Here is a 24,193-nt window from a genome sequence, read left to right on the forward strand (position 1 = left end):
CAAGATGCCTAAATGTATACCATATAATGCTTCATATCCATTGTAAAGAGACTGTAAATGTAGAAATCTGGAGATGTTTACATATTCAACGTCTTCTAAATATGCCTCTCATCTTCTTGCTGCAAGAAATCTAGACAAAGCTAAAAATAATGGGGGGGGGGGGGGTCAAAGTCCTAAAAATAGGGACAGATTTTAAATATTGCTCTTATAATTTTAGAAAGTTGCTAGAATAACTGGTTTTGGGTTAGCATGCACTTTGTAAAGGATATGAATTCTGAAAGTCAAATGACTGACATTATTTAGTGACTTCAGTCCTCATGAGAAACAGACCAAAAATATGAAGCAAAAATAGACATTCTGTGAAAATCAGGACAGTTGAGAGGTATGCTTCTAAATGTTGTGTCACATTTGTTGCAAAATTATGAGTGAAGAGTTGATTTTAAGATTTCACAATGAAATCACATATTAAATATATCTAGGCATAGTTGTCACAGTTTGTATCACATTTGTTACAATGTCTCCATATTCACTAAGTTCCTGCATGTTGGCAAACTGAAACAAACTGCATACAATGTTGCAAATGTATGCAATTGCTGCAAGGTGAACAAACAGCATATGGTGTTGCAAATGTTTGCAACTGCTACAGGATATTAGTTATAGAGAAAGATATTTTTATTGATCCATAGATTGTCACTAGGGCAACAACCCAAGTGGCCGTTCCAAGCCTAGACAAGTTTTCCCAAAAGAATAATGACACCCTGAATCCAAACAGACATTGAGGGACAGACATTTATAAGCTACCTCTGTCCATAAGGGACATGGGTGCCAGGCCTGGTGTAAACTTCATATTCCACATCTATTCGTCTAGGTTGCATTTAAACTGGGTGATGGATGAATTCTTGTTCCATAGGAGGGGCAGTCTCTGGGACACATATCTGACTCTCCAGCATGTTCTCTTTAAGTCACAGACAAAATTCAGGTCCCTAGACCTTGTATTTCTGGTATTGTTTGACTCACAAATATGCAGGAAATTCATGTGTGGGTTTTGCCTTGAAAGCCAGACATAGCTCATCCTTCAGTAATCTATAGGAGACAGATTTTAAATATTGCTCACCCATCAGCAATCAACAACCACCCAAAAACGTTGTATTACTTGACAGTTTTCCAGCACACGGCGGTCTTGAAATGTACTCTGATTTTAATACAGTCATGTTTACAACATAGTATGACAGACCCTTGATGTTGTTTTGCACTTATGATAAGTTTGTCACCCATAGAAGTGAGTGGATTTGTTGTCATTCTTTAATTTCTTCCCTTATTACTGATGAGGTGACTGTCACTTCTGAACCCTGGCTGTGCCCATAAACAGTATGATTAGTATAAGGAGTATTGCAACAGTTTGTAGCAAATGCAATTTTTTATTGTTAATTTGAATTTGTTTATACCTCTTTTGTAGTGCAACATCAGTATATACTACAGGCAGAGGGGTTGAGCCTACAAGAAAGAACACATTATACCCCCTGCCAGCAATATTCTGAGATTACTGTATATGATTTTAAAAGTTGTATCTCTCTTTCCTCTAATAAAAATGATAATTAGCAATTACAGGGCAGCAGAGTATGATAATTAGTCATGTGCTACCCCCCCCCCCCCCATAAATGCATTTGTTATGGCTTTTACACAACCAAGGAATTCATAACACTGTGTTAGCTTGGTTTCCAATGTTACTGAACATAGGAAAAGCTTGCAATAACCAGTCAGTGGTAAGTGACAGGTAGTTTAGAGGACAGGTGGTGTTGGTGGGGTGTGTGCATACATTTATGTGGGTGGCTATTTGTTTGAAGGTATATAGAGGTCAGGGTGTTATAAGGTGTGTGTGTGTGTGTGTGTGTGTGTGTGTGTGTGTGTGTGTGTGTGTGTGTGTGTGTGTGTGTGTGTGTGTGTGTGTGTGTGTGTGTGTGATGTCATACCTACACACTACCCCTTCACAAACTAATGAGCAATTGCTGCATGATAGGGGAAAGAGACACTAAGAATAATTGTTTATATTTTGATTCATTGCATCCTTCATTTAGTCATTAGCATAAAGCATGGCAGAAGACATTATGTGACCTAGCCACAGCATGTAGATGGGGTTTTTGAATAGTACACATCCTGTGCTGGCTGATCATCATACAGATTTTCTTAACACAATGTAGCGCAGGTTTCTGAATCTTGCACCATAATTTGAAAATCCGTTGGGTTTGCAAATGGTTGCTCATGATGCTAAATTAAAAAATGAGATTGCAAAGACAGATCTTCAACAGCAAAGTAATTAATTGTTCTCCTCTGCAGAAACTTGGCGTAAAAACTTCAAGCTGCTACTCATTTGTTAAAAAAAAAATCAAAACTACTACCCTTCACAATGTCACACTCCAACAGAACATTCTTCAGTGTCACATCAGTTAAAACAACACCAACACTGAACTACTCCCACAAACAAAAATTACTAGATGTCATTACTGATACAATGAGATCTGACCTCCACATTCAATTTGCTAAAAAAACATCAAAAACATGCCAGCCTGTCTAGAGCCAAACCTCTTCTTACATACAGAAAAGTGCTAGTTTCAATCTACCAGCATTTTTACATTATTATATGCTGCTCCTATGTTTTCAATTCTACAATATAAATAGAAACCCAAGTGTGAGAAATATTGTAATAAACTAGCAATATTTGCTGATCAATTACTATCCAGCAGCCATCACTGCTTGGCCCCTAGGCCCCTATACAAATTATCTCTCCTATTCTCAATTAAAAGTACCAGCCATTGCATACCAGCCAGAAAAATGCCCTTCCTTCAAAAACCTTCAGTTGTACTCCCCCAAATAAAGTCCTTCATTCCAAAGACAAATACCTTCACCTCTCTATTAAATGATACAAAACAACTAGTGATGCTCTTTACATAAAGTATGTCCTCAAAATGAGGAACATTCCTTTTCCACTGAGTCTCACAGAAAACTTACAACTCACCAGCAACTACAACTGAAAACATATGCTTTGTCGATACACAGTACCACACGGTCACCTAGTCATCTCTATTCCCACATCTCTTCTTCCCTGTTTATATATTATGTCTAGTTGTTTCAGGCAAGTTCCTCATTGACTAATCCATATGAAGGCTGCCTGACCAACACAAAGAAAATGGCACACTCTTCCTCCACTCTTGGGCTGCCATATTGTATCATTCTATAAATGTCATGGCTTCTACCTGAGGGTGTCAAGGGTAAGCAGCTTGATGCCTTTATTTATGTACAATGGCAACAGTTGAAGAATATAAAGTATGGTGCCAACCAAGGCATACTTCAGTCATTGATAACCAACATGCTTGAGCCCCATACCAACAGCTTACTACAAGTGATTTGTCTCAGTCAGGTGACACACTAAAAGCTTAGCCTAAAAAGTGTATTAAGTAAAGGAATCAACAAGTACTGACTTGATTTTGCTTGGTGACCACAATATCATTATTATAGCAATATGACGATAATTAATCTACATCTACAACTTGACTCAAGCTGTGAGAGTTGACAGGAGACAGACCAAATGATAATTCACAAAGGAAGTCAGGGACATTTCAGAAAAATTATGATTTCAGAAAAATTAATAAGTTGGTTTGGATTCTACCAACAAAGTTGGTACAAGGTGGTACATACCCCGACATACAACCTAAAAAACTTGAACCACTGAGGCCCTAAAACACAAATCGTACAATCTAAGCCACAGATCTCTGACTATGCATTCTCAGTTCTTGGGTTCAAACTGTGGGAGTCCCTCCCACTTGAAAATAAAGAGTCACCATCTTATAAAAGGCTCCATTCTGCTGTAGTAAAACCCCATTTAGTTAAACAGAGTGTACAGGTTACCCCTCAGGTTGCATTACTTAAGTCTACTTTAGTTTGTCTCCACTCTAACTTAACCACTAACATCCTTTGCACCTTTACACATCTATGCTTTATTCTACTCTAGTTTCTCAAATATTTTAAAGCTTTGATACATATATGAAATGAATACATTGGAGTTACTACATGTCTAACATTGTACCATTTTACTGTCACTTATGTTATTGTTCCAATCTACTTTATAGGTCTGGTGACTTTTTGACACCCCCCCTCCCCACATACACACACGTCAGTATATAAATAAGTGCATTCCAATGGCACACAACTTTTAACTTATCTGAAGACCCTTGAAAGCACCAAAGTGGGTCACATAAGAAAAACAATTACAAAGTATAGAATACATACTAAAATACTTTATAAGGTGCAGTACATACCTTAACAGTAACATTACACTGCTGCAGAAAAATATCTGCACATAAAATTTGACTAAAGATTCAGTACAGCTAAGCAGAGCAATGACAATAACTAGTGGCAGATACTGGTTTATGCAAACACAGTAGCAGTAGTCCAATCCACTCCCCAACCATCAAATACATGATTACATCAAGTGATTAACATGGTTGTTATCTTAGAATGGTACACAGAAAGGTAGGAAGGTGATAAAGGATGGGTGAATGCACAGCAGAAAGCAAGTTCACACATTTAGAAAATTACAATTAGCAGAATTCCAGTGCTGGCATACTTGATGAGGAATGCAATTAAACCAGTGTGATAGTCTGTGATTAAAACAACATCAAGCATTAGTATTATTTCTCTGCTTTGTATAATGAATATGTAAATATGCCTGTTTTGCTGCAATATGTATTGTATATGTAGCATACACTCAAATTGCAAGGAATAAATAATGCCTTAGACATACCAGTCAGCATGTTAACATTAGTAACACTGAAATCCCCACCAGCACTGGAGTACATATATGCAACGTAACATATAAGTAGAAACACAACAAGAAAATTAAAACATGTTAATGTAGAGCTATGAAAATGGGAAATGCATTATGACCTTATCAGCATCGACATCTTACCTGACCATAAAAAATGTGAAAAGCAACAGTAAGATTAATCACATTTTTCCATAGATGTACCAGTCTGGGAACAATGGGGTACTATCAGGGTGGTGGTACAGGGCAGGTTATACGCAAGATGTAATAGCAGTAGTACCCAGTGCTGTATGTAGGTGAAATGGTGCCCCAAGCAAAGGTTTGCAAAACATCAATAGCCCCCAAAACACATAGACCACTAGCATCTGTTTGACCTTGCCAGTGTATTATATTAAAAAAAGAAAATCATCAACAGTCCCCAAAAGACATTGCCTTCCTAGTATCTGGTTAACCCTGCCAGGATATTATATTAAAAAAATAAAAAAAACAGAAGGTCATCAACAGCCCCCAAAACACATATACCACCTGGTAGTATCTGATTGATCCTGCCAGGAAAAAATGCAGAAAGTATCTGGTTGGCTCTGTTCCCCCCCAAAAAAAAAATCACTCAGAACTTAATTAATGATTTTTTAGAGGGAGTTAATTTAAAAAAATCTTCCTTGCCAAGGAATCATTGGCTTCTCTTACTTACCTAACAAGTAATCTGACTGATGGACAAATTTCAATAATCCACTAATTTTTTTTTTCTCCTGCTCTGTTGGTCATCCATCCCACTATCTCTCCCTCATAAATTAACTGTGTTAAACATGGGAAGAGAATGTGAGAGCAACAGGACTAACCAGCAGCCACTTCACATACTCAGACTACGTCACATGGCTGCTGATTTAACAGCCTATTCAGGTTCTAATTTACTGCGGTTAAAACCACTATGACTTCTGGACATCTTCACTGATGCCTGCAGTCTTCCCAGTCTGGACTGTTTTAAAAAAAGTCTGGTCATTAAGAAAAAGAGATTTTTTCTTTCTTTCTTGCATTTTTTTAAAGCAGAACTCAAGCACATGCTCACAGCTACAAGTTCCAGGAAACATTACATTGAATCTTTAACTTTACACACTAGTTTGCAGTTCAAACTGTTACTAGAATGCAAAAAAACGCTATTTAAACTTGTTTTTTTTTATGATAAAACTGGGAAGGGGGCTGCAGTCCAGCAATCTGATACCACAAGCTGCTGCTGGTACTTTTCCCCTTTCCTTTTAGTGTCCTTACAAACATTAATGACACTAGGTGGGGTATATGCTTTTCAGTCCCCCACAAGTTTAACAAATTCAAAAAAAGTCCAGTCTTTCCACTTTTTCTTTTAAAGCCATGTCTCACATTTGTTCACTAATTTCAATGTTCCTTGTCTTATTCTTATTCATCTTCATCTACCAACCACAGACTCTAGTTTAAGTCCAAAGTAATCCCAATTCTTCTAGTAAACTCATATGCTTTTTTCTGTATCTCAAACATTTTCCTTTAGAACATTAGAAACGCTTTCACTGGCAAAGTATTCCTATGAGATTTACTGTCAGAAGAATGAGAATCAGAGTCCTTTTCTGTTTGATGGCTCACTTTCTATTAGACAAACTTGAATTTCTTCCTTAGCCTGTTCTACATAAAAAGGATCTTCCAGGAAAAAATTGTTCTGAAGACAACTGGATACAGCATCTTGAAGCTCACACCTGCCTCTCGACATTCCCTGATTTCTGGGATAAACATGTTTCTCTTCTGTCTGATATACAATGAATAATCACTTTCAACAAATGCTCTACTGTCTCCACTTTTTAAATACTTTTCTCCTCTGCCACAGTTTTGTCAGGATCAACTCTTTGTGTTGGTATGTTTGCATCTTTCTGTCATGGCTGCTTTCTCCTGGCCAGGTTTGGAGCATGCACGATATGCCCTTTCAAGTAACAAATACTGCTGTGGAATACAAAGGCAGAATCTGACCAAATGTTGGTACATGGATGTTCTAGATCTAGCCAGTGTATTTGATGTGCAGAGAACCCCTCTTCCTGCTCTTCAGCATCTGTATTAGAATATAATACCAGGTACCTGTTTTCACATTTTCTTGTATTGAAAACAACTGTACAACTTGTTGAACCAGTTACACTAACAGTTGAATGTATGTTGTAGGTATCTACTAAAATCAAAGGCACAAATTAGCAAATGACTTCACTGTTCTTATGCTAAAATAATGGTCACTGGAACCTACTATCATAAATCCTACCCTGAAGCATATGGATTATCAGTATAAGCTGGATGTATTAATGTTTGTTTCCTAGAAGAAAGAAGAAACAGAAGACAATTTGCAGAAACATATATTTACATTGACAGGAAATGTGATGAGGGCACCATAAACATAATCTTGTATGCCTTCATAATTCTTAAAAAATGTTATTTTAATCAAATAAGTGTTGCTTTTTTTGGGATATTTCCAAGGTTCCAACAAAGTTACTGATGCATTTATTTTCTTTTCCTGTTAACAGTATAATTTCTGCCTCCCTCCATTTTCATCACGTGAACCTAGAACTCTGAGTATCACCAAAGCATGGGAGGACACATTACCATTTTTCACACTCTCTTTCAATGTGACTGAAATCACAAGGTATGTTATATTGTCTGCTTACACTTTACAGGTCATAATGTTGTGAGTGAGACCATGACTGTATGATGCCACAAAGAAATATAAATAATGATCTTAGAAGTAAACACATACATATATTTCATTACACAGTGTGCTTACTGTTTTTTTGCACTGCACATAATAAAACAGGAGCATAGCTTTACATTGATGAATTTCTCACTGACACAGAATTTATTAATCTAAAATCATTGACCCCTGATTCAAACAGAAGATTAATATTTCAAGTGCAATATGGCTGAAATACAATGGTAGTAATGTTATCCCCTCCACATATATATATATATATATATATATATATATATATATATATATATATATATATATAATATATGGAGGTAAGCAGGAAGTTGCCCTCTGGAACACTTACAACAGACATTTTGGTTGTTTGACTACCATGTTGCCCATTTATTTTGTTTTTGTGTCTGGAGTCAAACAGTTGTGTGTCAACTTACAGCCATGGATCCTAATAAAATACTGCTGACCTTGCAATTCCATATTGCCACTGATATGGTACACTGTCCATGCTGGATTATGAGTGGATAGAGGGCAATGGGTTGAGAGTGAGTGAGTGAGTAAGCTTTACCAGGAGCATGTCCTCCTTGTTAGATATCAGAAATAGGAAGTGATGCAATGTGTAAAGCATACACAGAACCTTCTGATGTCATAACATGAAAATACCCTACCCATCTTTCCAGTATAAAAGAAGCATTCCAAAGGTTCTACAACCAGTTGCAAGTGAGCTAAATTAGTGGCCAAGGGAGTGTATGGGGTAGTTATTATTATGGTTGAGAAAGATGGCATATGGAGACTAGTGTAACAAAATTAGAGGTCAGTGAAGGGAGAACATGAAAGACCCACAAATAGTAAAAGGGAATCAATATAAACATATGTCTTTTGTTCAGAAGGTTAATATTCCAATATGCAAAGATGGAAACTAATACAACTTGGTAGATAAAAACACAAGGACAAAGCTTGGGAATTCACACCAATCAAGTCAAATTATTGTGACTATACAGTTTCAAGTGCATTTCTAGGACAACATGGTAAATCTGCCATAAGATAATTTTTTTATAAAACCCTTTAGTAATCATAATACAGTGAAAATATAAAGCGTTATCCCTTTTGAGAACATGACGTGTTTCTGAACACTAAAGAAACTGAAATGAACCTCTTTCTATTGGTACTTCAACATCATATAAAATTAATGAAAATACCATTGATAGAAGAAATAGAATATATTAAAACAAACAGAACTTGAAGTGAACAGCAATCATCATCGATAATCTAAGTAATTGAAGCAGAATTCAAAGTACTTCAACCATATTCCCTGACTAATAACTTGGCAATAAAAGCAAAATATATGAATGGGGACAAATCAGAGTCAAAGGAAGTCAGAGATGCTATGGGCAGGTCACATTTTTTACAAGAAATTTAGAGAAGCTTAGAAAATATTATTTTTAATTTATTTATACCATTTCATTGCTAGTCGCCAATATGCAAGCTGTGCAAAAACCATTCCATACAGCAGCTTATTGTAAATAGGATAAATGCATCAATGTCACACTGTTCAGATCTGCTGAATTAACATAATGCTTTAAAATGAGGCTATGATTACATTTGTTTTTTTTTTTTTTGTTTAAGTTTCAGCTATGATGTAATGCGCTGTGAAGTAAAGTTCATGAACAAATCCAGATCTGTCGTGGTTTTACTCCTCAGAAGTGTTGTTTTGTTTTGTTTTTTTTTTTTTTTTTTTGTTCCTAAAGGCACTGCTTCCATCAAATAGGAAGGAAGATGCTCTAAAATGTATTATTGTTTGAATATCAAATAGCAGCACTACAAATAGAAAGGAAGAATTACCTTAGAGGTTTGAAATGTACATGCTCATGTGCCAGCACATTGGCACAGTTAGTCCATTTATTTCTTAAATATTAATGTTTTTCTCTGTAGTTCCCAGCCTAGGATCCTGTTACATATGTCCACTTCTGTCTGACTAGAACTGTACTTTCACATCCAAGCTGAATCTAAACCCTTCAGTCTGGAGCTCATGATTTTGTCTACATACTCATCCTTCTACCCGAGATCTTAGTCACAATTCCCCTTAATGATTTTGTGGACCAAAACAATATCCCTCTTTTCAATTCCATTTTTGAAAGAGAAAGTCCCCAGCCTGCCTAGACTTTCCTCATATAACTTATGTCCATTTTACCACATTAATGGCCTTCCTGTCTAGTCTCACTTGTCTCTCCAGAATATCTTTTCCCTTTTTCCTATACTGTCTACGAGTTGAAATATAATATTCCAACTTGGGTCTTACCAGTGACCTAAAAAGTATGAATAGTACCACCTTATTGTTGGAAACGTGTCCTGGAGATACACTCCATTATTCTGCTGGCATTAACTGCTGTCATTTTGTAATGTTCCAGAGGCTCACCTCTGTCATAATAGCAATTAATTACCCATAAGTACTTCATATGGAGGATCACATAGGATCATAGAAAGTTACTAGGCTTTTGGCCCTGAGGCCCTTATAAGTCTAGCCAAGAGTTTAGCTCATGTATAAGACAAATCAGCACCCGATGCCCTGTCCAGCAGGGACACTGGTGGAATCCCAGGGATGTATTTTCTATTTCCCATCCAGTTATCTAGGTTGTACTTAAAAAGTAGTAAAGAGGTGCTCTGCTTGATGTGGAGAGGGAGTCTATTCCACAAATGGGAGTCTCTGGGACACAAATCTGTCCCACCAACAAGTCCTATTGATGTCACAGACCAGGTTGAGGCCGCACGTGTGGGTTATTGGAGTGGAACTTGACTTATGGATATGCAGCAGTCCCATCGAGGCGGGGTCAACATTGTCTTGTGTGCCAGACAGAGGTCACCTCTGAGGACTCTGTATGAAACAGAGTAGAGGGATAGGGATTTTAGTCTATCTGTATATGGTAGATTTCTGAGGTCCTGGATTTTCCTGGTGAGGAACCTCTGTGGTCTCTCCAGCTGCTGCATGTGCTTTGCGAGGTACGTGCTGTACTCAGTATTGGGCCTTATAAGGGAAGAATACAGGAATGTTATGACCTTGTTCCTGGATAAGATACCCTTACTTATGAGGTGGGCCATGTCAAAAGCTTTCCATACAATGGAAGCAACATGGTGGTCAAAAGTCAGGTTGCTATCAATCTGGGGTGCCCAACTCCTTCACAACTGAGTGCATGCTTAGGACATTGTTATTAATGTGATAATTTGTGGGGACATCACTCTCCCCAATGGAGATGTTGATGTATTTTTTTGTATTCAGTTTGAGGCCATCAAGGCCATCATAACCACAATTATCCATGAGAGCTTCTTCATATGGAGGCTTACTAATGCCATAAGGTACAGTTGTGTAAAATCTTATCATAACAGTTGATGTCCTTCTCTCTCACTGTTGCAGTATTCTTCACTGAAGTGATATCCTGCCAAGGATAGCCCAAAGTCTGGCCAGTACACCAAAGCCTTTAGATTTTATAGGCACCATACGTCACACATATGCTCCCCGAGAAGGATGTAGGTCATATAGGTGATGTATGCATGCAAATACTCAGAACTGAATTGTCCCAATTGGAACAAGACATCCCCAAGGACAATGTAGAAAATGTACATCGAGATGAAAAAAGTTCAGAAGGGAAAGGAAACGAGAGCCCCTCAGACAGGAAGGTAACAAAAGACAAGAGCAAGAGCCGTAAGGGAGGGGGGAAACAGGGAGGAGCCAACTACTGCAACAGTGAAGGGAAGGACATCTACTGTTATGGTAAGATTTTACACAACTGTACTAAGACCTTTCATATCACTGTGGCAGTATTTGTCACTGAAGGGAGAGTTCAAGAGCTAAGAAGAAGACTGGGAGGAGGAAGGCACAGAAGAGCTCTCTACAAACGCATGCTGAATAGCCCTGGCAAAACCTGCCCTGCAAACAACATCCAGTTTGTAATGCTAAGTAAAAAGTTTGAGCAGAGGACCAAATAGAAGTTTCAAGGATGGAACTGGTGTCCACACCATTGAAAAAGGCACCAGAAGAGGCAACCGGCCTAGTAGAATGTGCCTTTACAAACAAATAAAGATATTTGCCATGAAAAGAATAACAAATGAAAATGGTCTTAGAGATCCAGGAGGAAATGGTTTTCTTGGAAACAGCAAAACTCCAAATTCTGGGATGAAAAGAAAGAAAAGTTACTCTGATTTGTGAATAACCTTTGTTTTAGATAAATAATATCTCGGCAGTCTATGCAGATCCAAGGTGTGCAGAACCTTCTCACCAGCAGGCTGTGCAGAAAGAAAAAAGGAAGAAAGTTGAATAGACTGACTAATGAATAACTCATTAACCACCCTGGGCATAAAGAAGGTATTAGTACAAAGAGACACCCTGTCTCTCTTGTGAAAAATTAAAAAAGGAGGAATTGGAAAGAGCCTGAGGCTTAGACATTCTCTTGTCCAAAGTAAGGGCCAACAGCAGAATATTTTTACAAGTACAAAGTTGCAAAAAAGCTGAACTACCAGGTTCAAAAGGAGCCCAAAGTCAATTTTTCAAGAACAAAATTTAGGTCCCAAGAAGCAGGAATAAGCCTGATATGAAGGACATCTTTAAGAAATTGCTTGACCTCAAAATGAATGGCCAAAGGAGGGCTCAAAGGCAGACAGGCAGAGATAGCTGACAGGTGAGCCTTAACTGAAGAGTATGCCAAGCCAACATGGAGCAGATCACACAAATAAGAGAAAACCAGAGTAACCCCTATTGAAAATTTATCCTGATAGTGAGAGAGGCACCAAACAGAAAATCTTTTCCATTTAGATATATATGATTTTCTGGTAGTGGGTGTCCTGCCTTCCTGCAGAACCCAAAGCACACTCTCAGAAAAGAGCTGCCTAAAAGGGATCAAAATCCTATCAACCACAGAGTCATTTGAGGAGTGGACAGATGAGGATGGATACGAGATTCCATGTATTGTGGGAGAAGATCCACCCTGTGAGGTAACTTGTAGCAATTGCACCTGACCAGATGAAAAAGAAAGAAGAACCAATGCTGTCTGAGACAAAAAGGAGACACCAACAAGATTTTGGGAGAGTCCTGCTTAATCATGTGCAGAACTCTTAGTAGCACTGGGAGGGGAGGAAAGGCATATAGAAACATTCCCTTCCAAGGAAAAGACCACTTTCCAAGTCAGATGACTTGGTAATGTTAAAGAAAATAGAGGAAACTGTGTGTTCACAGGAAATGCAAAAAGAGCTACCCGAGGAATACCCCACCAATGGACAAGGTCCAGAAACACATCTCTCTGAAGCATCCATTCTTGAGCCTGTGTTCTGGACTTGATCAGAGAGTATCCCACTAGAGTGTGCTCTGAAGGAATGTAAACTGTCTGAAGAGTCAACTGATAACTGATAGCCAGATCCCAGGCTTGAAGAGCTGGTCTGCAAAGAAGATAAGACCTTGTACCCCACTGCTTGCTGATAAACCACATCATGGTGAAATTGTCTGTGAATATCTTCATTGGGTCAGGGAGGAAAAGGGAATGAATGGTCTGTAGACACAGTGCTCTCATCTCTTTTACATTGATATGGTCTGACCTCTGGTGAAGAGGCAAGAAATCCTGAGAGTTCAGACAGCCATAAGAAGCACCCCTTACCAGATCTAAAGCATCTGTGAACAGTCCTTGGTAAGGAAGTGAAGCATGAAGGGGCAGTCCCAGACTGAGATAAATCTGCTGAATCCACCACTGGAGCTCAGGTTTGAGACAAGAAAGCAAAGGAATAGGGAACTACAGGGGGGTGGCAGTGTTGAAGCCACACTAATCTGAGGTATCCCTGAAGATTCTTCATATGAAGTCTGGCAAGAGGAAGCATGGGAATGGTGGAGATCATAAACCTCAGAATCTTGAGACATCCCCAGGCCATGACAGAGGAAGAAGAAACTGGAAGAAGGATGTCAGAGACAAAAGCCCTGAGAGCAGGAAGAAAGGCTAATATGGGAATGGGCTGAGTCTTGCAACCAAGAAAAATAGGATCCTGGGTACTGACTTCTTGAGACTGATGGTGAAGCCCAGACTTTGTAAAAAATAAGTGATAAAGTGAAGATCTTGTAGAATACTGCTGGGAGAAGAAGCCAGAATAAGCAGGTTGTCTACATAAGGGAATATCTGTATCCCTTGAAGCCAACAAAAGGCAATGACAGGAGCAAGGCATTTGGTAAATACCATTGGGGTAGCAGAGAGGCCAAAGGGCAAAGTAGAGACATAAAAATGAGAGGAAGAAAGAGAAAAAAGGAAAATTTTCCTGAACAGAGGGTGAACAATAATATGAAGATAAACATCCTTGAGGTCTAGAGAGATCAAGAGGGTCTGAGGAGGAAGAAGAAGAGGAAGCAAAGTCTAAAGATAAAGCAACATGAATGAAAGGACCTTGTGAAAAGGGTTGAGGAGAAACAGATCTAGAATTGGTCTCCATGTTCCCTCCTTCAGAGAAATCAAAAACATCCTAGTGAGTGGAATGGGTTGAATGGTGCTTTGATCCGAAAGGGATTGCCAAACCTCTGGGAAAAGAGACAGTGTTGGTCTGCAGGAAGCTGCAGAATGCCCAAAAGGAGGGGGGTCCATATCATGAAATACCCTTGAAGAATGACAGACAGCATCCAAGAGTCTGAGGTGATCTGTTGCACATTTGGGGTGATCTGTTGCACATTTGGGAGAGTTACAGAAAGGTAGAGAGACAAGGAGACCTGGCTGAGGAGCAGAGGAGGCAAAAAGTCAAATAGAAATAGGCTTGTCCTAAAAAAAGTCTTTGGAGATGTAGGGTGAACTTAGCAGGAGGAATACACCTAGACCCTTCTTACTTTTGAGACATTGATCAGTCTGTCTACAGACAAAGGCAGATTTAGAAGAGTAAAGCCTCTAAAATATGTGTATAGGGAAGACAAAAATATGCTTGAGTTCCTGTACGGCCTTACCCTTATCATGCAGGGATTTGGACAGGTTAGTAGCAGCTGTTCCAGAAAGGTTTTTATTATCCAAAGGGACATGTGACACCCGTGCACTGGCCCAATAATCAAGGAGCCTCAATCCTCACCACTAACACCAGTGAGGGGGCATCCACATTGGGAAGGATACAAATACACACACCGTAAAGTACAATTTCCCTTAAGAGCATACAGAGATCACAGTCAGTCTGGGGCTGGTTTCTCCCTTTCTCTCCAGATCCCCAATAAGGCTCCCCACTGGCACAGCTATAGGGTACAGATCTCAGCCGAGTAGTCAAGCCAAAACCTCCAGTGGCTTCTCTGTCCAACCAGTGCTTTGTGTCCCTGCCTAAGTAACTGATACACACACACACACTTTGAGATTTGGTTTATATACAAACACACAGACACTCCTGGGGAAGGATGACACAGGTTCTCCAGCTATGCCCCCTCCTGCCAGGCTATAAGGTAGTAATCACTGCCACCAACTACTCTTATCAGCTATTAAAAAGGCCCTTAACAAAGGGTGTCCAATTATTACTGTGCAATATCATTATCCAATTAGTAAGTGTGATGAACAGCAAGGCTTATTTGGAGTGGCTTTGTATAGCATCACTATGTACATGAAATGTACTCTAGAACTTAAATTATCTCTACACAAAACAGCCACAGTTGAAAGGTTAAAAAAATATTTAATAATAAATAATAACAACACAAGATAGATCTTCGCAATTCAACACAGTGCTAGTCAAGAGTTCAGAAATCAAAAATTGGAAAACATTTTGAACAAATACTGAAAAATTCTCATGGATAAAATGATTGTTTATCATGGAGGAATGTAAATATTGTAAATAGTTTTGTTATTGTTTTATTGTATTTGTTATAGGTACATTTGCGTATGTTTATAATGAAAACAAAATGAAAATGTTTTTGGGGGAAAAAGAGTTCCGAAATCACAGGAAAATGCTTAAAATAATACTGTAGAATAATCTGACATAAATATAGAAAACAGCTAGACTAAATCTGACTAAATTCCTGTCTACCTGGAAGAGCAATCACAGTTCTAAATAAACGTAAATATAGAGCAAAAGTAGAGTACTGGTGAGTGATGTTCTTCAGACAAAATCCAAAATGCTCTGATTCTCTATCCCTGAGAAAGTGTTAAAAATAATACACCACTGCTGACTCATTTTAGATTACATCATTCTTCTCTGTTTCCCAGGCTAACAGAAACTCAGAGTTTTAACATTTCTTTGATCTTGCACCCGGCCAGGAAACTACAGCAATACAATATATTATATATGTAAAATCTAGCAATTAACTTTGGTCTCAAAATAATAGAAGGAATTCCTCAGTCCAGACATTGGGCAGGATTCACGAAGCCTCCGTGTAAGAGATACATGGCTTACACGGAGGCTGCAGTTAAACGGTGTGACCAGCATGTCATGCATATGCATGAGGGCATGCTGAATCACACCTAAGGCTAACACGGTCCATGGAAGACATTAGGGGGCATGTCTGTAGGCCGAGCCCTGCAAGCGGACACGCCCCCAGAAGAGTAAAAGTGCCCAAAGTAAACACCCATGGCAGAGGCCATGGAAATGTGAATAAACACAACACAACACATGCCCCCACAGACTATGAACATAAAATATATAAATGAACATGTTATATATTTTTTTTAAATCGTAAAGATGTTTGCCCGTGAGTGTGCTCGTTTGCGCGGGCGTGCCTGTAGCTTAGCAACATTTAGCAGTCAGTGGAAAAACATATAAGAACTAAATATGCAAAGTAAACCAAGAAGCAATAGCGCAGCGGTAGAGACGTCGGCTGAAGAGCAGGCATCCATGGTTCGAGCCCCCACAACGTGAGAAACACCCTACCTCGCAAGTACGGCTGTGCACGGCCAACCCAACATGAAAAAAACGCCAAAGCCAGCACCAGAAGTTCCAAGTCTAAATATTTATTGTAGATAGACTAGTGCACAAAAGCACAGAAGTTATAGCTCGATCCTCATACTAGTTTCGGAAAAACCTTCTTCAGTGAGGAGGAAAAAATGGTAACAATTCACTGATAAGCAAGGATGCTTATAAAAGAGGCAAGACCAATCAAAATCAAGGCACATAATTTATGTGCATACATAATTAATCATGAAAGATTTTGATGTATCCTGATAACCAGACTGTTTCAATAAAATTAAATGAATATATATATTCTCGATATAGTATAAAAAATGTGAACAATGTTATTTGGCATACATACAAGTCAGAAATTGTCAAAACAGTGTCCTAATATTAAACAATACATATAATATATTGCCTAACTCAGAATAACACACGGCCAATAATAAATCTTATAAGTTATGTGATGACCTGTGATTAGTAATAAATCATGTTTATGACATACATATATTGTATATTCAAATAAATCATGCAGTATCTACTATACCACAAATTTTAGGGAATAGAGTTCAAATGTGAAGTAATCCGGTATAGTTCAACAAATCTCTGTCCCAATTCTGTAATAATGTCTAAAACTAAAGGTAACTTATTATAGATATTAATTATATATATAGTCATCATAGTATAGTTAATATACAGGGCATATTCAGGTCAATCAAAAATAAATGGCTATCGGTCTCAATTGATGGTCATATATTAGCAAAAGGCACCATCCAACTGGTATGTTCCTATAATAACAATGTAATACCCTTTGCCATAAAAAACATGTGTAAACCATACATATTCTGATTATCCTAGATGTTCATTAAGGCCAGGTGGGAATAATGCTCCTAAATGGATAGTCCAATATTTTTCTTTGTGGCTGAGTATGCTTTGCCAACCCAATTGGTTATGCCTGTTTCCCGTAACCTTGTCAATGATCATGAACATAAAGTTGGCTGTTGTATGTTTGGTAGAATGTTGGTATAAAGCATTAGTAGTTTTTTTGTTACGTATCTCACTTCTATGTTCACTGATCCTAGTTCTAAGTGGGCGAGAAGTTTTGCCCACATAAAATGCATTACAATGACATGTAGCTAAATAGATCACCCAAGTAGATGAACAATTGCCAAATATGCGTACATCATAGACTTTACTAGTATTGGCACTGGTAAATTGTTTTAGCTTATTTACCTGACAACATGAGCTGCAGTGACCACAAGGAAATGTGCCTAGCAATTCATCCCCAGAGATGGTAAGTTGTTTGTACTGTGCACCACCACTCTCCTTGTGTTTGAAATGTGAGAGTAGAGTACTCAGAGGTTTACCTCTCCTGTATGTAATGGAGCATTTGTTACCCAAAATTTGTCGTAGATGGTCATTGGCTAAAAGGATATTCCAGTTTTGATTCATAATCTCCCTCACTATCTGATGATTCCTACCATAAGTAGTTATAAATCTAATGGTGTCATCTTTGATATGTTGATCTTTATTTTTGTATATTAATAATGAGTCTCTATGCTGTCTATCACTCCATATTCGGGCAGATTCGATATCAAAACTGGAGTAGCCTCTGTCCAAAAATCTGTGTCTCAAATCATGTTTGGCTGTATCATAATCAATCTGGGAGGAGTTGATACGTTTCATTCTAAGAAATTGAGACTTGGGGATGTTGCGGATGGTGTGACGTGGATGCATGCTGGAAGCATGAAGCAAAGAATTGAATTGTGGATACTTACGGTGTGTTTTCGTATTCAGGGTATGGTCCTTGTTACGATAAATAACGCCCAAAAATCAATCCGTTCTTTATCAAAAGTGATGGAAAATTCTATACCCCATACATTATTGTTTAAGTATTCCACAAATTCAAAAAGTTATTCAGTATCTGCACGCCATACCATCCAGCAATCATCCAAGTATCTCCTCCAGATGTCCATTTCCACAAGGTAAATGTTGTGTAGAGGATTGTAAATCACATATTCTTCTAAATATGCCATAAAGAGATCAGCATATATGGGTGCAAAAGATGCACACATAGCCGTTCCGCTCAATTGCCAATAGCATTCGCCTTGGAAATAAAAGACATTTTTATTCAGAACATGTTCACACATGCATATAAGCAATGTGTTGAACCCTGGTGGATAAATTTAAGATTTGATTAGCCAAAATTCCAGAGCCTGTAAACCTCCCCAATGGGGTATGCTAGTATAGAGAGATTTCACATCTAAGGTGCACATAATCCAATTTGGGTCAAGCTGGGTATCCTGAATAATATTCAAAAACTGGGTTGTGTCCTGAATTCTGGCTCTGACATGTATCAATAAAGGTTTTAAATGTTGGGTAAGAAATTCAGACAGTGGTTCTGTCAGTGAGCCATGGCCAGAGACAATTGGTCTACCCGGGGGATGAATGATGGATTTGTGAATTTTCGGAAGCAAATATAGAATTTGCTTAGATGGGTCCTTAACCTGAAGATGTTGTAGAGTCTTAGTACTAATGATACCCTCATCCCTAGCCAAGGTAAGAAAAATGTCAATCTCTTCCTTAAATTTTTTGGTTGGGTCAATGCCCATATGCTGATAGCAATTGGTATCTGAAAGTTGTCGTAAGCCTTCTTGGATATAATCCTGCATATTTTGGATAACCACAGCCCCACCTTTATCAGCTTGTAAAATGGCACTGGTATTTTCCAACAAGCAGTGCTTAAAGATCTACACTTCCCCCACCTAGAATGTAACATTGCCCCAGACAACATGACTTCGGATGAGAAACAGGCACTTATGGAGCTTAGAAATAACCGAGAAATTGCCATTTTACAAGCTGATAAAGGTGGGGCTGTGGTTATCCAAAATATGCAGGATTATATCCAAGAAGGCTTACGACAACTTTCAGATACCAATTGCTATCAGCATATGGGCATTGACCCAACCAAAAAATTTAAGGAAGAGATTGACATCTTTCTTACCTTGGCTAGGGATGAGGGTATCATTAGTACTAAGACTCTACAACATCTTCAGGTTAAGGACCCATCTAAGCAAATTCTATATTTGCTTCCGAAAATTCACAAATCCATCATTCATCCCCCGGGTAGACCAATTGTCTCTGGCCATGGCTCACTGACAGAACCACTGTCTGAATTTCTTACCCAACATTTAAAACCTTTATTGATACATGTCAGAGCCAGAATTCAGGACACAACCCAGTTTTTAAATATTATTCAGGATACCCAGCTTGACCCAAATTGGATTATGTGCACCTTAGATGTGAAATCTCTATACTAGCATACCCCATTGGGGAGGTTTACAGGCTCTGGAATTTTGGCTAATCAAATCTGAAATTTATCCACCAGGGTTCAACACATTGCTTATATGCATGTGTGAACATGTTCTGAATAAAATGTCTTTATTTCCAAGGCAAATGTTATTGGCAATTGAGAGGAACGGCTATGGGTGCATCTTTTGCACCCATATATGCTGATCTCTTTATGGCATATTTAGAAGAATATGTGATTTACAATCCTCTACACAACATTTACCTTGTGGAAATGGACATCTGGAGGAGATACTTGGATGATTGCTGGATGGTGTGGCGTGCAGATACTGAATATCTTTTTGAATTTGTGGAATACTTAAACAATAATGTATGGGGTATAGAATTTTCCATCACTTTTGATAAAGAACAGATTGATTTTTTGGACGTTACGATTTATCGTAACAAGGACCATACCCTGAATACGAAAACACATCGTAAGTATCCACAATTCAATTCTTTGCTTCATGCTTCGAGCATGCATCCACGTCACACCATCCGCAACATCCCCAAGTCTCAATTTCTTAGAATGAAACGTATCAACTCCTCCCAGATTGATTATGATACAGCCAAACATGATTTGAGACACAGATTTTTGGACAGAGGCTACTCCAGTTTTGATATCGAATCTGCCCGAATATGGAGTGATAGACAGCATAGAGACTCATTATTAATATACAAAAACAAAGATCAACATATCAAAGATGACACCATTAGATTTATAACTACTTATGGTAGGAATCATCAGATAGTGAGGGAGATTATGAATCAAAACTGGAATATCCTTTTAGCCAATGACCATCTACGACAAATTTTGGGTAACAAATGCTCCATTACATACAGGAGAGGTAAACCTCTGAGTACACTACTCTCACATTTCAAACACAAGGAGAGTGGTGGTGCACAGTACAAACAAATTACCATCTCTGGGGATGAATTGCTAGGCACATTTCCTTGTGGTCACTGCAGCTCATGTTGTCAGGTAAATAAGCTAAAACAATTTACCAGTGCCAATACTAGTAAAGTCTATGATGTACGCATATTTGGCAATTGTTCATCTACTTGGGTGATCTATTTAGCTACATGTCATTGTAATGCATTTTATGTGGGCAAAACGTCTCGCCCACTTAGAACTAGGATCAGTGAACATAGAAGTGAGATACGTAACAAAAAAACTACTAATGCTTTATACCAACATTCTACCAAACATACAACAGCCAACTTTATGTTCATGATCATTGACAAGGTTACGGGAAACAGGCATAACCAATTGGGTTGGCAAAGCATACTCAGCCACAAAGAAAAATATTGGACTATCCATTTAGGAGCATTATTCCCACCTGGCCTTAATGAACATCTAGGATAATCAGAATATGTATGGTTTACACGTTTTTTATGGCAAAGGGTATTACATTGTTATTATAGGAACATACCAGTTGGATGGTGCCTTTTGCTAATATATGACCATCAATTGAGACCGATAGCCATTTATTTTTGATTGACCTGAATATGCCCTGTATATTAACTATACTATGATGACTATATATATAATTAATATCTATAATAAGTTACCTTTAGTTTTAGACATTATTACAGAATTGGGACAGAGATTTGTTGAACTATACCGGATTACTTCACATTTGAACTCTATTCCCTAAAATTTGTGGTATAGTAGATACTGTATGATTTATTTGAATATACAATATATGTATGTCATAAACATGATTTATTACTAATCACAGGTCATCACATAACTTATAAGATTTATTATTGGCCGTGTGTTATTCTGAGTTAGGCAATATATTATATGTATTGTTTAATATTAGGACACTGTTTTGACAATTTCTGACTTGTATGTATGCCAAATAACATTGTTCACATTTTTTATACTATATCGAGAATATATATATTCATTTAATTTTATTGAAACAGTCTGGTTATCAGGATACAACAAAATCTTTCATGATTAATTATGTATGCACATAAATTATGTGCCTTGATTTTGATTGGTCTTGCCTCTTTTATAAGCTTCCTTGCTTATCAGCGAATTGTTACCATTTTTTCCTCCTCACTGAAGAAGGTTTTTCCGAAACTAGTATGAGGATCGAGCTATAACTTCTGTGCTTTTGTGCACTAGTCTATCTACAATAAATATTTAGACTTGGAACTTCTGGTGCTGGCTTTGGCATTTTTTTTTTTTTTTTTTTTTTTTTCGAGCCCCCACAACATCAATTTTTATTTTTAGTAAAATAAGCACGAAACAAGTCCCTGACAAATATGTACACATATAAAATCATATTTTATGTAAAATGTAATGAAATAGTCCATTTATTTTGAAGAAATGTGAGATAACAAAACAATAAAAAATGCGAGATGTGCCTATAGCTGAGCTACAGTTTAACAAGGTGAGTGCATCTGCCTGTAGGTGAGCAGTGGTTTAACAGGTGTAAAATGAGTGCCCGTAGGTGAGCAGTGGTTTAACACACTGAAACTGTGTGCCCCTAGCTGAGCTGAGCGTAATATGCATGCTGACAGCCAAATGAAGCGTAAACCAGCGTAACCCGTTTGCGCGGAGCTGCACATCGTGCTAACAAGCTAACCGGCGGGCAACATTGAGCAAGCTGTATCAAAACTGCCTTTACACAGACACACCCCCTAGCCTGTCTAGACAGTCATAAAAAATAAAAAGCAGTGGCCAGGTTCAAACCCAGGATACTATGCACCATAGTCAAGGTACTGAACCACTAAGCCATGACAGCAGTACCTAGAAATGCAGAAATAGCAAATATATAGGAATGAATACAAAGTGGAGCATGACAAAGCAGGTTTTGTAAAGTTGATACAATTCCAAAATGGCCAATCACAGATATGTGCGGGAAAAACGGCATATATAAGCCCCATAGGCGGGAATACACAGCATAAACGATTGTAGAACTAACTTGCAGCCAGAATGTCAGGAGTAGGTGAGGGTAGTTGCTTTCGAGCACAGAGGTGGGGCATTGAGGAGTCCAGATACATGGTCTGGCTCCTAGTCCACAATCATGAGGCCCAACTCATGCAGGGCCAGGTCCTGTGGGGAGCATATAGGGCTGAGGCATGCGACCGCTTGGCTCATGATCTCACCAGTGCCACAGGGATTCCAAGGACTGGTGAGCAGGTCCGTCACCACCATGCGGACCTGAAGAGACACAAGCAGGACCAATTGAACCTTTGGATCCAGGAGGCCCGGCAAATGCCCAACGCCCCACTACTGAGTAAGTTACATTTAATTATGTATGTAAGAAATTAAACTAGCTGATATTATGGAGATGTGTATTCCAATATCACTTAATTTATATTACAGCTGCAGGTGTTCGTTCTGCGAACCGCAGAGCCTATGGCAATAGGCTGGTGTGGTTGCGCCACCAGGCAGGTCAGTAATCCTCTCCCAGTAACTGTAAAGAAATATAAAAGTATGACAGTTAGCAAAAGAGTGCAGTGTAGTCACTAAGTAATAAAATGTGCAAGTAACATTGTAAGAGTGTTTGCAAGTATTGCTTGATTACAAAAGTGTGTTTCAGTCTGTAATCCAAACAGAAAAATGAAAATGTCTGAAATAAAGTCTGAAATAAAGATGCCCCACCTGTAATATAACAGTACACAACCTGCAGCAGGCTGAAAAGTACAGTTGCAGAAGATGAGAGAATCACATGTGTGAAATATACCCCTGTTGAAATACTGAAACATGACAGAAGTGAGACTGCTGGAAAGGATTGTAATAACTACAGGTAAAACATGTCAATAAAGCCTAGAAGTAAGTACCATCCTGAATAATAAAATGAAAACAAGTGAGAGAGTGTGAGAAAGAGTTATGAATCCACCAATAAAGTAGTAATAACCCCTGAATAAAGTATACTGCAGTCAGTACAGAATGAAATGAATGTGACAAGCAGAACCAAACAGTGAAATGTGTTCAAAGTGTTGCTGCAGCTGGAATGTGTATCCCAAAATCTGGATATGTTGCTCTCAGTCTGCAATATGCAGATAGTATGATTGTCTGAAATACCAAACATCCACAGTTGTCTATAGCTATATAAAGCAAATGTAGCAGGATGATGTAGCTGAACAAAGCCAGATATGAATGTGTATGAAGAACAATAAAATGTATATTGATGTAGCAGTAACAGTCCTATCACCAAATTGAAGTAGTTATCATATAGGAAACTGTAGTTAGAACAGTAGTGTGTATATATCTGCAGCTATTAGAAATGTACAGCATATGTATTGGTATTCGAAGGTGTTAATATTATTTTCTTCACCCCACACTATAACCACATATAACCCATTCCACATGAAAATGGTATGTGCAATCACAATTAACACCCCTGGACATTTGTCCTGTTGGGTCATGAATATTTGCATGTCCGTTGATGCATCTGCCCTGTTCATACATCCAAACCTGATGGCCTGTTGCCATCAAT

The 24,193-nt window shown here is 38.3% G+C and overlaps 1 protein-coding gene across 2 annotated transcripts in view; it reads left to right on the forward strand.

Moving 5' to 3' along the window:
• Positions 1-24,193, forward strand: part of SHBG (sex hormone binding globulin) — a 373,889-nt gene that overhangs the window by 62,200 nt on the left and 287,496 nt on the right. For both annotated transcript variants that reach the window (XM_044077040.1, XM_044077039.1), the window contains exon 2: positions 7,348-7,466. In XM_044077040.1, coding sequence (XP_043932975.1) covers positions 7,348-7,466 — 119 coding nt within the window. The remainder of the gene's footprint in view (positions 1-7,347; positions 7,467-24,193) is intronic.

The sequence above is a fragment of the Protopterus annectens genome, chromosome 7.part0 (genome assembly GCF_019279795.1).
Source record: "Protopterus annectens isolate FY-2018-M chromosome 7.part0, PAN1.0, whole genome shotgun sequence".
Lineage (NCBI taxonomy): Eukaryota > Metazoa > Chordata > Ceratodontiformes > Protopteridae > Protopterus > Protopterus annectens.